The following is a 15447-nucleotide window of genomic DNA, read 5'->3' as shown; positions in this document are numbered from 1 at the left end:
GAAAGAGGCCCTTCGGCCCATCGAGTCTGCACCGACCACAATTCCACCCAGGCCCTACCCCCATATCCCTACACATTTATCCGCTAATCCCTCTAACCTACACGTCCCTGGACACTAAGAGGCAATTTCTTAGCACGGCCAATCAACCTAACCCGCACATCTTTAGACTGTGGGAGGAAACCGGAGCACCCGGAGGAAACCCACGCAGACATGAGGAGAATGTGCAAACTCCACACAGACAGTGACCCGAGCCAGGAATCGAACCCAGGCCCCTGGAGCTGTGAAGCAGCAGTGCTAACCACTGTGCTACCGTGCCGTGTCACCACACATCCTGGTGTGGTGAAACTTCTTACCATGCCCACCATGCTGGCATCTCCACATCATGGCTACCATTTTAAAAAACCAGCTAGTGGCAATGTTACACCCGTTGTTCCTTGTTTTAGACTGATCAACAATTAGGAATAGTTTCTCGAAATCCATCCTGTTGACCCCCTTTCTCGTTTTAAAGATGTTTGTTGAAGTTCCTCTCATTCTTTTCCAGTGTTTCAGTTGCCCAGAGGGCAGTTGTTCCTTCTACATTTTCCACTGGAAATCCTATTGGGAAAGTATTTGCTGTTTTACCCTCCCAGCCTGTGCCCTTGTATTGAGCTGGGCATTTATGTTGCTCTCAGAGATCTAGTCACCCCTGGGGGTGAATCTTTGGGGGACTGTGTCCCCAGGATAATCTTGCTGGCACTAGGCTGCAAGCCCGGACGCTCGCGACGGGTGGCACAGTGGTTAGCGTTGCTGCCTCACGGTGCCAGGGACCTGGGTTCAATCCCGACCTCGGGTAACCGTGCAAACTCCACACAGACATTCTACCCGTGTCTGCGTGGGTTTCCTCCAGGTGCTCCGGTTTTCTCCCACAGTCCAAAGATGTGCAGGTTAGGTGTGCTGGCCATGCTAAATCACTCGTTTAGCGTCCCAAGATGGATTAGCCATGGCATTAAAAGTACTAACTGGGGCAGCACAGTGGCACAGTAGTTAACACTGCTGCTTCACAGCGCCAGGGACCCAGGTTCAGTTCCTGGCTTGGGCCACCGTCTGTGTGGAGTCTGCACACTCTCCCCGTGTCTGTGTGGGTTTCCTCCCACATTCTGAAATATGTGCATTGACCCGAACAGGCGCTGGAGTGTGGCGACTAGGGGAATTTCATAGTAACTCCATTGCAGTGTTAATGTAAGCCTTACTTATGACTAATAAATAAACTTTTGTTACAATCTGTTTTACTTTCAGGAAGAGATCAATGAGCTGAACCATCAGGTCGCTGCAGCAATTCCATCCACCCCTTTGGATGTCCAACTCACTCCAGGAGATTTCATTGTAAACGTAGGTATTAGTTAAGGGCATGTTTGAGCTTTTCCTTCACCCTGTTGTGGAAGTTGGGTATGGTGAATGAACACCTCTTCTACAGGTCAGCCCAGAACGCCAATGGTTCAAACCCTGAGCTCTGTTGAATAGAATAGTTGTAGTGCAGACATCAACTAAATGGGGAGGTGGCACAGTGGTGGTGCCACTAGACGAGTAATCCAGAGACCCAGGGCAAGATCTGGGGACCCGGGTTCAAATCCCACCATAGCAAATGGTGAAATTGGAATTCAATAGAAATCTGGAATTAAAAGTCTAATGGACTTGAAACCATTGTAGATGTGTTGTTAAAACCCGTCTGGTTGACCCATCCTTTAGGGTCTGGCCTGTGAGTGAGTCCAGATCCAAGGCGATGTGGTTGACTCTCAAAATACCCAGCCAGTGACTCCCACATCCTGTAAAATGAATACCGGGAAAAAAAGCTGTGATCAAATTCTTCATTGATCTCTACTGGGTCAGGTATGTGTGTGAGCATTGACCAAGGAGCTGGTTTGGCTTGTCTAGAGATGCCATCTGAATAAATTGCCCTGCCCTCAAATGGAATTGAATTCGACTCATTCATCCTGGTTCATGAGGCGACAGCCACATTATAGGAAGGGATGTGATTGCACTGGAGGGGGTGCAGAGGAGATGCAACATGATGCTGCCTGGGATGGAACATTTAAGTTATGATGAGAGTTTGAATAGGCTTGTGGTGTTTTCGTTGGAGCAGAGAAGACTGAGGGGCGACCCGATCGAGGTGTACAAGATTTTGAATGGATGGACAGAGTGGACAAGGAGCAGCTGTTCCCCTGGGGTTACAGGGGACACAGGTTCAAAAGAGAGGCAGGATGTTCAGGGGGGCTGTGAAGAAAATCTCTTTTAGCAGAGGGTGGTGACGGTCTGGAATGCGCTGCTTGGGAGGGTGGTAGAGATTGGTTGCCTCACATCCTTCTAAAAAGCAACTGGATGAACACTTGGCACACCATAACATAATCGAGGCTGTGGGCCAAGTGTTGGTAAATGGGATTAGGTGGGAGGTCAGGTTTTTCCCACCTGTCAGTGCAGATTTGATGGACTGAAGGGCCTCTTCACTGTATAATTCTATAATTCTAATCTTTTAGACCGCTGGTGGGATATTGAATATTAATCTCTGTTTCAGTACAGTCCAAACTAATACCCAAGAGCATCCACACTAGATTCTGTCACCCGTGCCCCCAAGCACATACACACACTAACAGCACAGGGCAGCACTGCAAGCTTGCAGCAATTATAATTTTAAGAAAGAAACAGATTTTATTGTAACAATTGCTGGATGAAGAAAGACCAGGGTCCATCTAGTTCATCTTCTCCCATCCAATAGTGTCACGATACAACAGTAATTAAGTTGCTGATGACACAGAGCAGTAAATCTCTAATGGCTTTATTCTGCAACTGATCTGGAAACTGAAATGTCAAGTCTCTGGAGTGGAAATCGAACCCAAGAGCTTGTGAGTCAGAGGCAATTTTGCTATTTGTCGATGGTACGGGGCTTTGATGCTAATGTAGATGAAGCTGGAAATTGCATTTGACTTTTCTGCCTAAACCACAGTGTGAATTGTTACATTTCTGATGATTCAGCGAAAGGAGGTGGGACTATTTGAGAGCAGATCGGATAAGTCACGGGTAACCATGATCTCCTGGGGATGGGACAGGGGGATGTGGGGCATGGCATTTCTGCTGGTCCCACTGTCGGGAGGTTACCCCAGCAGGTTCAATAGGTTCAATGCAGCTGTATAGGGCACTGGTGAGGCCGCAGCTGGAGTACTGTGTGCAGTTTTGGTCGCCGCACTTACGCAAGGATGTTTTGGCCTTGGAGGGAGTGCAGAGGAGGTTTACTAGGCTGATACCGGAGTTGAGGGGGTTGAACTATGAGGAAAGGCTGAATAAACTAGGCTTGTACTCGTTAGAGTTTAGAAGAATGAGGGGAGATCTCATTGAGACGTATAAGATGATGAATGGGGTGGATAGGATAGAGGTGGAGAGGCTCTTCCCGCTCAGAAAGGACAGTAGGACTAGGGGGCACAGCCTCAAGATAAAGGGGGGGCGGTTTAGAACGGAGTTGAGGAGGACCTTCTTCACTCAAAGGGTGGTGAATCTCTGGAATTCTCTGCCCGTTGAGGTGGTGGAGGATGCCTTGCTCAATATTTTTAAGACGCGGGTTGATAGGTTTTTGATAGGCAAGGGGATTAAGGGTTATGGGGAGAGGGAGGGAAAGTGGAACTGAGCCACGACAGATCAGCCATGATCTTATTGAATGGTGGGGCAGGCTCGAGGGGCTAGATGGCCTACTCCTGCTCCTATTTCTTATGTTCAAATCCCACTCCAGAGACTCGAGCACAGACTGGACGCTGACACGTCGATGGGACTGGAAATTTCTGCCTCAAGTTAATGGACCTTTTTACTCATCTGTCAAATTTCCATCCCATACGTGACAATTCCCACAGCGGTTGGGATTGGGGAAAATGCACCCACGATATCTCAGAATGAGATGTTTGACAGTTTCTAGGTTTATTTCCATTACAAATTCGATTGAGGATTTCATTACCCTTTCCATCACTGAGCTAATTGGGTTATGGTTCCCTGGACTTAAGAACATAAGAACAGAAGAAATAGGAGCAGGAGTAGGCCATCCTCTTCAATCTCATTTCTATATATGCGAATCACAGCAACTTTCAGCCAATTCTCTAATAATTTTTTGATGATCGTCCTCGTCAGTATTTATCTCTCAGCCAACACCATGAGAAAAGATTACCTGGGCATTATCACACTGCTGTTTGTGGGTGTGCAAATTGGTTGCTAGATTTCCAATTATGACACCTTTGGGTTTCATTGGCCGTAAAGTGCTTCCGGGCATCCTGAGGTTGTGAAAGGCGCTATACAAATACAAGTCTTTTTATTTGTGAACATTCAGGAATTTTCTGGATTGAAGAGTCTCAACGTCCGTTTTCTCCTTTTTGTTTAGGTCATTCAGATGGACTACGGGATGGAGAAACAAAATCCAATTAACAAGGTCCGGTTCTACTGCAAGAACAACCCTAACCAGGCCTTTAAAATTCGTAAAGACCAGGTAACTGCGATGCATAGAACACTACGGCACAAACAGGCCCTTTGGCCCACAAGTTGCACCGATCAGATCCCTACCTACCAGGCCTATCTAGAACCCTCAATCCCATGTACTCATCCAGAAGTCTCTTAAAAGACCCCAATGAGTTCGCCTCCACCACCACCACCACCGACAGCAGCCGATTTCACTCACCCATCAGCAAATCCTGTTCCTGATTTTAACTTTTAAGAAGTCAGCTCTGTCCAATCCAACACTAAGCGAAGGCCGTGCTGTAACTCAGAAATGTCATCCTTGTCGGTCTGTTTTTAATGTGCGTGAAAATCAACCTTCTGTCTCCCGTGTCCACCCAGGTCTCTCAGTTGCTGCCGGAGAGGTTTACAGAGCAGCTGATCCAAGTGTACTGTAAGAAGATGGATGAGCGGAGTGTGGAAGCAGCCAAGAAACACTTTGTACAATGGTGCATCAACAGGAACTTCACTAAACCCAGGGTAGGAAGCTGGAGACCACACTGGAAAGTTGTGGTTTCTGTAATTTCTCTCAGCACTGTTGCATACCTGCAATATTGAACCTCGCTGTAGTTGAAAGATTATTTTGTCACGTGTCAACGTCCTCACCACAAACACTGATGTTGGCCATAATTCAACAGTAACCTCTGAACCAAAAGGTCCTGGGTTCAAATCCCATCCCAGATACTTGAGCACACAGTCTAAGCTGACGCTCTTCTTGCAGTGCTAAGTAAGTACGACAGTTAAAAGTGTCAAAAGGGACGTTAAAGCAGAGGCCCCATGTTCCATCTCGGGACAATGTAATGGATCCCAAGCAATATATTGAAGAGGAGCAAGGCAGTTCTGCCCGGTATCTTGGCCAATTTTTATCCCGAGATAAATATCAGTAAGAAGAGATGATCTGGTCATTATCACGTGCTGTTTGTGGGATCTTGCTGTGTGCAAACTGGCTGTGACATTTGTACATTGAAACAGTGTCCGCCCTGCAAAAATGGTTGTGAAATTCTTTGACACGTCGCAAGGTTGTGAAAGGTGCTATAAAAATGCAAATCCTTTTCTATTTCAGTTCAGCTAATGGTGCATGCAACAACCCAAATCCTTGTGTGGCTGATTAGCTATTCATTTCAACCATGTCCCACCCCCACATTTAAGAGATTGGAGGTTGGGGAATTTCCTGGGTAACTTAATGAATCAAGACAGAAAGTCCCATGTTTGATTCTAGCTGGTGCTGAGATAAATGAGTCGAAAAATGCCCCAGAGTTTGCAGATTATCATCAGTGATCCCCCAACTGGGGCAGCACAATGGCACAGTGGTTAGCACTGCTGCCCCAGTTGGGGGATCACTGATGATATTCCAGCCTCAGGTGTCTGTGCAAACTCCACACAGACGTTCTCTCCGTGTCTGCGTGGGTTTCCTCCGGGTGCTCCAGTTTGCTCCCACTGGTCAGATTGATGGGCCATGCCTAACTTCCCCTCAGTGTCCCAAGGTTAGGGATAAATGCTTGGGGTTGTGGGGATAGGACCTGGGTAAGATGCTCTGTTGGAAAGTCAGTCCAGACTTGATGGGCTGAATGGCCTTCTGTGCTGTAGTCTTTCAATGGTGAGTGCACGTATATAGCCACGGCATAAGGATAAGGCATTGTCTTCATCCTCACCTAGTCTAAGACCTGCCATGTTCCCTGCTGTACCAAGATGTAGCTGAGGTTCTGGAGGGCTTGCCCAGGACTTGTGGACTGGACCTCGGGTGAGTCGCGTACCTGCAGGACAGGGGGAGGGGAAGAAAACGACTGCAGTAGGGATGTTGACTCAGTAATAGCTTGCACCTTTGTAACATGGAGAAAGCGTGCCAAGCTGCTTTAGAATGATATTCTCATGGAGGTTGAAGGAAAGGGGGAGGGGTGGAAATGACCAAAAGATTGATTGAAGAGTTGGGTTTCAAAGAAAACCGGTAGTGCGGTTGACCGAGAATTTTACAGCCTGGAACTTAGGAGCTCTTGCAGCCAGTGGTGAGTGAAGGGTGGGATGGATGAGGGAGATGAATGTGAACTCAGAGGTGCCAAGAGGGCAGGCAGAATTAATGAGGGTGAAGCCACGGGAGAATTTCAGCAGAGGCATTGCAGATATCTGGATAGTGGGACTTAGAGCGGGAGATGACATGGGTCGCCACGGTTTTTGTGTGGAGAGCTAGGAGAGGGCTGATTAGTCCAGTCAGCAGGTAACAGGAGCGTAGCTATTGATTTCAGCAGCAGAGATATATTGATAAATTAGTGTGTTTGGAATGGATCCTCTGTAGCCAGTTCTTTCACTATTGTCCTCCCTTTCCATGATGCAAAGTGAATTTGAATATTGTGTCTCCCTTGTAATTAATTTCACAGCTTCTGTCCCACAATAAGACCACAATCTTAATCGGACTTTGTGATCTGTAATGATGCCAGCAATTGTGGGCAAATGGTTTTACAGACAGGAAATCACTGAAAGCAACAGAACCTGCACTGAAGTAACCAGAGTGAAATGCCACATCGTAGGGTGGTATCCTCTTCAGATGTGGTGTGTTAGCGAAACCACAAACATAGAAATGTAGCTGGTTTATAGAACGGAAGGGGGCCGTTTGGCCCATCATGTTCATACTAGCCAACCGAGAGCCATTCAGCCATTCCAGCTCTTGGCCTCGGTTTAATTTATTAATTAGCTTCACAAGTTAACACTGCAATGAAGTTACTGTGAAAATCCCCTAGTCGCCACACTCTGACGCCTGTCTGGGTACGCTGAGGGAGAATTTAGCATGGCCAGTGCACCCTAACCAGCACATCTTTCAGACTGTGGGTGGAGACCGGAGCACCCGGAGGAAACCCATGCAGACATGGGGAGAATAGAACATAGAACATAGAACACTACAGCACAAACAGGCCCTTCGGCCCACAAGTTGCGCCGACCACATCACCTACCAACCTACAGACCTATCTATAACCCTCAATCTCATTAAACCCCATATACTCATCCAGAAGTCTTTTAAAAGACCCCAGCGAGTTCGCCTCCACCACCACTGACGGCAGCCGATTCCATTCACTCACCACCCTCTGAGTGAAAAACTTACCCCTAACATCACTTCTGAACCTCCCTCCCCGCACCTTAAATCTGTGTCCTCTCGTAGCGACCATTTCAAACCGGGGAAATAGCCTCTGAGAGTCCACCCTATCTATTCCTCTCAACATTTTGTAAACTTCTATCAGGTCGCCTCTCAACCTTCGTCTCTCCAGGGAAAAGAGTCCCAGCTCCCTCAACCTAACTTCATAAGGCATGCCTCCCAGTCCAGGCAACATCCTTGTAAATCTCCTCTGCACCCTTTCAATAGCTTCTACATCTTTCCTATAGTGAGGCGACCAGAACTGCGCACAATACTCCAAATGAGGCCTGACAAGGGTCTTATAAAGTTCCAGCATTACCTCCCGACTCCTAAACTCAATCCCTCGATTAATGAAGGCCAGTACACCATACGCCTTCTTGACCACCTCCTCCACCTGCGAGGCCGATTTAAGAGTCCTGTGGACCCGGACCCCAAGATCCTTCTGCTCCTCAACACTACTCAGACTTCTGCCCTTAATAGTGTACTCGTTCATCCCGTTGGTTCTGCCAAAATGGACGACAACACATTTATCCGCGTTGAAGTCCATCTGCCACTTCTCCGCCCAGTCCTGCATCCTATCTATGTCCTGCTGCAACTTTTGCCATCCTTCCAGATCATCCACAACACCACCGACCTTTGTGTCATCAGCGAACTTACTTACCCATCCCTCCACTTCCTCATCCAGGTCATTTATGAAAATGACAAACAACAAGGGTCCCAGAACAGATCCTTGAGGCACTCCGCTGGTGACTGACCTCCATTCAGAAAAAGCCCCATCCACAACCACTCTCTGCCTTCTGCAGGCAAGCCAGTTCTGGATCCACAAGGCCAAAGGCCCTTGGATCCCATGCCCTCTCACCTTCTCAAGAAGTCTTGCATGGGGGACCTTATCAAACGCCTTGCTGAAGTCCATGTACACTACGTCCACGGCACTTCCTTCGTCAATGTGTTCAGTCACATTATCGAAGAACTCAACTAGGCTTGTAAGGCACGACCTGCCCTTGACAAATCCATGCTGACTATTCCTGATCATGTCAAACCTCTCCAAATGTTCGTAAATCTTGTCCCTCAGAAGCCTCTCCATCAGCTTACCAACCACTGAGGTCAGACTCACCGGTCGGTAATTTCCCGGGCTATCTCTGTTCCCTTTCTTAAAAATAGGAACTACATCCGCAATCCTCCAATCCTCTGGAACCTCTCCCGTCTCCATTGACGACGCAAAGATCATCGCCAGGGGCTCTGCAATCTCTTCCCTCGCCTCCCACAGTATCCTGGGGTACATCCCATCTGGTCCCGGCGACTTATCTACCTTGATAGAATTCAAAAGTTCCAACACATCCTCCTCCTTAATATTCACGTACTCAATCCTTTCCATCTGCTGCAAATCCATAACAAAATCTCCCAGATCGGCTTCCACCGTGAATACTGAGGCGAAGTACTCGTTAAGCACCTCCGCCATTTCTTCTGGTTCCACACAAACCTTTCCCCCCTCACCTTTTATCGGTCCTATCCCTTCTCTTCTTATCCTTTTACCTTTCACATATTTATAGAAGGCCTTGGGATTCTCCTTAATCTTACTCGCCAAGGTCTTCTCATGACCCCTTCTGGCTCTCCTAATTTCCCTTTTAAGTTCCCTCCTACAGTCCTTATACTCCTCAAGATCTTTAACATCTCCTAATTCCCTGAACCTCTTGTACACCTTCCTTTTCTTCCTGACTAGGTTCAACACATCCTTTGTGCACCACGGTTCCCTCGACCCACCAAAACCCCCTCGTCTCATCGGAACGTTGTCATTCAGAGCTCCAGACACACATTCCTTGAATATCTGCCACCTTCCTTCGGTACTTTTCCCTAAGAACGCCTCCTTCCAGTTTATTTGTCCAAGTAACTTCCTGACTTCTTCGTATCTCCCCTTACCCCAGACAAACACCTTCCTAGCCTGCCTGATCCTATCTCGTTCCAACGCAATTGTGAAGGAGATAGAATTATGGTCACCATATCCAAGATGCTCTCCTACCGAAAGATCCATCACCTGCCCTGGTTCATTCGCCAGTACCAGGTCAAGTACAGCCTCTCCCCTCGTAGGCTTGTCCACATACTGCGTCAGGAAACCCTCCTGAACACACCTAACAAATGAATGTGAGAATGTGCAAACTTCCAACAGACAGTGACCTGAGCCAGGAATCAAACCTGGGTCCCTGGTGCTGTGAGAAAGCAGTGCTGACCGCTGTGCCACCATGCCACCCTAGTCACCTGTAGTCCTTTAGGTTAGCACACTAGTGTCACTCTAAATGTGACCAGGGTATTTAGTTTCTACCACCCTTTCAGGCAGTGAGTTCTAGATCCATTTGGCTGAAAATAAATTTTTATTTTGATTTGATTTATTATTGTCACATGTATCAACATCCAGTGAAAAATATTGTTTCTTGCACGCTATACAGACAAAACATACTCTTCATAGAGAAGGAAAAGAGAGAGTGCAGAATGTAGTGTTACAGTCATAGCTAGGGTGTAGAGAAAGATCAACTTAATGCGAGGTAGATCTATTCAAAAGTCTGACAGCAGCAGGGAAGAAGCTGTTCTTGGATGGGTGGGTACGTGCCCTCAGACTTTTCTACCTTTTTCCCAAAGGAAGAAGGGGGAAGAGAGAATGTCCGGGGTGCGTGGGGTCCTTGATTATGCTGGCTGCTTTACCGAGGCAGCGAGAAGTGTAGACAGAATCAATGGATGGGAGGCTGGTTTGCGAGAAGGATTGGGCTACATTCACGACCTTTTGTAGTTCCTTATGGTCTTGGGCAGAGCAGGAGCCCATACCAAGCTGTGAATGCTTTCTATGCTGTATCTGTGAAAGTTGGTGAGAGTCATAGCTGAAATTCTAAATTTCATTTGTCTTCTGAGAAAGTAGAGGCGTTGGTGGTCTTTATCTGCTCTCCCCAATCTTTCTACCACCTCCTCCTTACCCAGTCTAGGTGACATATGACTCCAAGTGCGAACAGTAATGTGGTTGACTCAGTTGCCTTCTGAAGCAGTGTAACAAGCCACTCACTTGTGTCAAACTGCTGCAGAGAAAACTGTGTAGGTGTATCTACACTACATACTGCAGAGGTTCAAGAAGACAGCTCTCCCGCACCTTTCCAAGGAGAGTTAGGGATGATCAACATCTTGTCCCCAATGCCCACATCCTAAAAAAAACTTTAAAAAATTTCCTTTTAAGCATGTTTCACAACACTGGGACATCCCAACTTGGTTTTCAGCCGAATGAAGTATTTTTGAAGTCCAGTTACTGTTGTAACAATAGAATGTGGCAGCCAATTTAAGCACATCAATGTTCTCATGCACAACAATGCGATAACATTCAGATAATCCCAATTAAATAATCTAAAAATGATAAAATTGACTCAGGAACCAGAAAGAACTCAACTGTTCTTCAAAATCATGCAATGGGATCTTTTTGTGGTACAGTGGTTAGCACTCCTGCGCCAGGGACCCAGGTTCGATTCCCACCTCGGGTCACTGTCTATGCAGAATCTGCATGTTCTCCCCGTGTCTGTGTGGGTTTCTTCCGGGTGCTCCGGTTTCCTCCCGCAGTCTGAAAGACGTGCTGCTTGGGTGCGATGGCCGTGCTGAATTCTCCCTCCGTGTACCCGAACAGGCGCCAGAATGTGGCGACTAGGGGATTTTCACAGTAACTTCATTGCAGTGTGAATGTAAGCCGACTTGTGGCTAATAAATAAACTTTTAACTTTGCTTTTATTTGTGCGAGAGAGGGCACACAAGGGCCTTGGCTTAATGGCTCATTCAGTCGGTAGCATCTCCAACACTGTTAGTGCATGCCTGGAGTCTGTACCCACACAACCAGCTGCAGGACATATTTGACGAAAGCTTTTTAAGATGCAGAATGATTAAAATGATTATACTCTCCTTTCCCAGACAGCAGTTGTTGATGATTCTATTTGTGTTCCTATTTGCAGGATGGCGATGTCGTTGCTCCGGAACTGACACCACTCAAGCCTGATTGGAATAACAGTGAAAGTGACAGCGATGACTCTGCTTCTGAGTCTGGCCCTTTCAGTGACCGTGTCAACAGCCACAAAGCCAAGACACAGCTTTTCAAAGAGAGTGGGAATTCCCTGTAAATCCCAAGGGATTTGTTATGTTCCAGTAATGGAGTTGTATTCATGGGGGATCTCTTAGACACCCCCGGTGCTTTTAAGAATGTTATTGGATCCAATTATTTTCCCATTTAAATGAAGGAAAGTAATCTTCATGAAAATAAAAGCTAAACGGCGTCAAAGCCATTCAGACCAGAAGGAGCTTTTTGGTTTGATAAAACCAATGTCTCAGTGAGCAGTTGCTTGCCTTTGCAATAGGCATCCATCCACAAAAATGGAATGTTTTCCCCTTCGTGTTGCTTCACATTTCTTCAGCTGGTTTGCAGCATTGCTGAGAGGCTCTTGATGAGATTAGGCTCCTTAAATTGAAGCATTTTTTTCCTGTTTGCGATTTCTTTGATTTCTTCCTGGCCGAATAGCAATGGGAGAGAGCAACGAAGTTTCCATAGTCAATACAGAATGTAGTATTGTGAAGGTAGGGGAGTTGAGTGTTTCCCATCAGTGTGAAAAGATTTATACGGCCTAGTGTCTCCTGCTTACAGATATGTACTCTTTCAACGTTGGGTAACTGGTTGCCATGACATCTTAGAACTTAGACGGAAGTTGGGAATGGCATCTTGTAACAATATTATTGCTTGTCTCGGAAAGTATATCTGGTATTATAGACACTGTGAATGTTTAATATGTTATCTCTTCAATGTTTAGTTTCAAGTATTTTAATACAAAATGAATACTCTACTTTAGTCAACTAGAATCTCGGGGAAATTGGACGAAACCGGTAATAATGTCTCTTTCAGTACATATAGAGCGAGGCTGATTGGTGGTTTGGCTTCCTAATGTAATTGCCTTGTTAGTGTCTGATTGGTGGTCATTGCCGTGGGAGGGCAGTACATGGCCCAGTGATTGGGGTTCATTGCTCTGAAGGTGATCCGGAGCTTGGTAGGAGCTGCGTTGTTCTGGCAAATCTTCCCGTTGCCCGGATTGTGGTCATTTTTGTGCATTTAGCTATGATACCGCCAGAATGAGCCAGAGCAAATGTCAATTCAGGTTTGACCACATCACCTTTTTTCAGGAGTTTGGGGCTATGTTTTGCTTTGACTGGAATTCCTTCAGGACTTTACAATGATGTTTACAATGATTTATGACTCTTTTTTAAAAAAGATAAGACAAGGATAAGCAGCTTGTTTTTAACTGGAGAAGTCAGTGAACTGAACATGTAGCTTACCCGATACATACACATAACCCAATGTGTAGGGTTGGTAAAATTCAGGTCAGTAAAGCTGGTCAAAAGGCCCCATAAAACCCCTCACTTTCCCCATCCTAAATTCTCTCAAGTCATTTAACATTCAGCCATCCCCAGAGTTATTTGTGTGTGTACCAATGTTTCTCAATCGAGGAGATCGTGTTTTTATGGGGGGAGGGGATTCCCCAAACTTCTCGATATCTTGTCAGGATCCATTGATCAGGTATTTTATACACTCAGAGTTTAAAACAGCCAGTTTACAGTTTTGTCTAGCGTAGCCTGTTTAATTATATAGCAATAAAGGGGGACATTGAAAGTAAAATCAATTCTTTACAGAAGCAGTGGATTTGATGTCAGAATTTGTTGGCTTTCGTAAAGAAATGGTGCTATTTTCTCTTTAGAAATTGTTCTTTTTCTAATTTTTATTGACGGTAATGCTAATAGAACGCCAAGCCGAAATCAACGCTAAAATCCTTGTTTGTGGCTGGGATTCTCTGGTGCTGGTGTGGAGTTTTGGCTCGAACACCAAATTCTCCATTCTCGCTGGTAGCAGGATGGGAACAGACGAGTTTGGAAAATCCTGCCCCGTATCTCCCTGAAATCTGTCTCCTGCCTAAACGTGGTTTATTTCCTCACAACTTCTCCCATTCTTTTGTAAAGGCAAAATACTGCAGGTGCTGGAATCTGAAACAAAAACTGAAAATGCTGGAAAATCTCAATGGGTCTGACAGCACCTGTAGAGAGAGAGAGAAAAGAGCCAAGATTTCCAGTCTGGATAACTCTCTGTCAGAGCTGGCAAAGGTCTCCCAGACCTGAAACGTTGGCTCTATTCTCTCCCCATAGATGCTGTCAGACCTGCTGAGATTTTCCAGCATTGCCTGTGTTTGTCTTTTCCATTCATTTGCTGTGCTGTTGTCTCAGGATGTCCATCATAGGTCACAGTGCAGAGCGGTCAGTGTCTTGCATTGAAGTGTTAAGCTTCAATCGAGCCACTTTTGACGATGGTGCCAGACTTTTGTAATCATGACCAGAAGAAGTGGTTTGATCCACTGCAAAGCATCTTTGGGCTCAGACTGCATTTACTTGGAGTCTGCTTGAGAGGCCATTTTCTCTTCTCTCTGTTTTGTTTCTTATTGGAGGTGGGGGCATGTGACAGGAGGGCAATTCTCATTTTTGCCCCAAATTCCTCACTATATACAAGGCCCCTGAGAAAGACCGGGAGCAACCCTCTCAGGGTGGTTAGGAATGTGCAGTGAGGAATATAGGATCAGTTTGATGGTAGAAATGCAGTGAAAGGGGGTTGGCGTGATCTACTAACCCCAGCAGAGAGGAACAATAAAAATCGCAAATCACCCAAAGATTGTTGAAGCTTCTGAATCGAAATGTGGAAACGTCTGTCTGGATTGTGTCTGTTTTGCTTACATGGGTTAAACATTTGTCTGTTTAGTACCTTCTACCAGAAAATATCATTTCCAGAGCTGGTGTAAATTGGCTAATGCCATTTACTCTGAACAGGGGTGCTAACCTATTTACTGGGACGGAGGAATATTACACAGCTGTGTTCAGTGTTGCCTGTTGATAATGGGGACTTCCAGGTTACTTTGCTAAGTTGATCTTTGCAAATTTTATACACCACGTTTTGGCAGGGGAGAGAGAAAAATAAGAGTAAAAATACTTGAAGCGCTTTTGATGTGTTGAAACCTTTAACACTTAACAAAATCAAATGATTCTGACTTGACAGTGAGGTGATGACCCATAAGCGTGAGCTTGCGGCGCAACGGTAACGCGTCTGTCTCCAGATCGGGAGGTTGCGTGTTCAAATCACATCAGGGTCACTGAGCTTTCCAGCGGCACGGTGGTTAGCACTGCTGCCTCGCAGCGTCAGGGACCTGAGTTCGATTCCCGGCTTGGGTCACTGTCTGTGTGGAGTTTACACATTCTCCCCATGCCTGCATGGGTTTCCTCCGGGTGCTGCAGTTTCCTCCCACAGTCTGAAAGATGTGCTGGTTAGGTATATCGACCCAAACAGGTGTCGGAGTGTGGCAACTAGGGGAATTTCACAGTAACTTTGCAATGTTAATGTATGCCTTACTTGTGACTAATAAATAAACTTTACTTTAAATATACAAGACTTGTGTCCAAATCATATCGGTTGTGTTGCTGCATCATAGATTAAATGATGTTTACATTACATTTTTTTGCATTACCCCTGGTACTTTATTCCTCGCTGAGCCCAGGCGGTGAATGTTAGTGAACTGTATGATCATGGAGCAAGTCTAAGGTAAGCTTCGTTATAACTTGATCAACAATTTTTAGTGAGTCAAATCCCCTTGGTTATTTGAAACAAAGATTGTGATGCTCATTCCAAGTTTGTTTAATGAATAACCCAAGAGAAGTTCGTTTCAATGTTCCGTGGTGTTGCAGAATGTGTTGCTAAATTACCTGAGGCTGGTATTCCGGGCACAGATCGG

The 15447-nt window shown here is 46.0% G+C and overlaps 1 protein-coding gene across 1 annotated transcript in view; it reads left to right on the top strand.

Moving 5' to 3' along the window:
- The window catches only part of samhd1 (SAM domain and HD domain 1), a 56730-nt gene extending 41648 nt beyond the window's left edge, over positions 1 to 15082 (top strand). The window contains exons 13-16 of the mRNA XM_080204639.1: positions 1276 to 1368; positions 4391 to 4495; positions 4843 to 4980; positions 11593 to 15082. Of these exons, the coding sequence (XP_080060765.1) occupies positions 1276 to 1368; positions 4391 to 4495; positions 4843 to 4980; positions 11593 to 11757 (501 nt within the window). The 3' untranslated portion in view covers positions 11758 to 15082. The remainder of the gene's footprint in view (positions 1 to 1275; positions 1369 to 4390; positions 4496 to 4842; positions 4981 to 11592) is intronic.
- Positions 15083 to 15447: the final 365 nt, after the last annotated feature.

This window comes from Carcharhinus amblyrhynchos, chromosome 16 (assembly GCF_965287045.1).
Source record: "Carcharhinus amblyrhynchos chromosome 16, sCarAmb.v2.hapA, whole genome shotgun sequence".
Taxonomy (NCBI): domain Eukaryota; kingdom Metazoa; phylum Chordata; class Chondrichthyes; order Carcharhiniformes; family Carcharhinidae; genus Carcharhinus; species Carcharhinus amblyrhynchos.
Note: the sequence above shows the minus strand (reverse complement) of the source record. Positions and strands in the feature narration are given on the sequence as shown.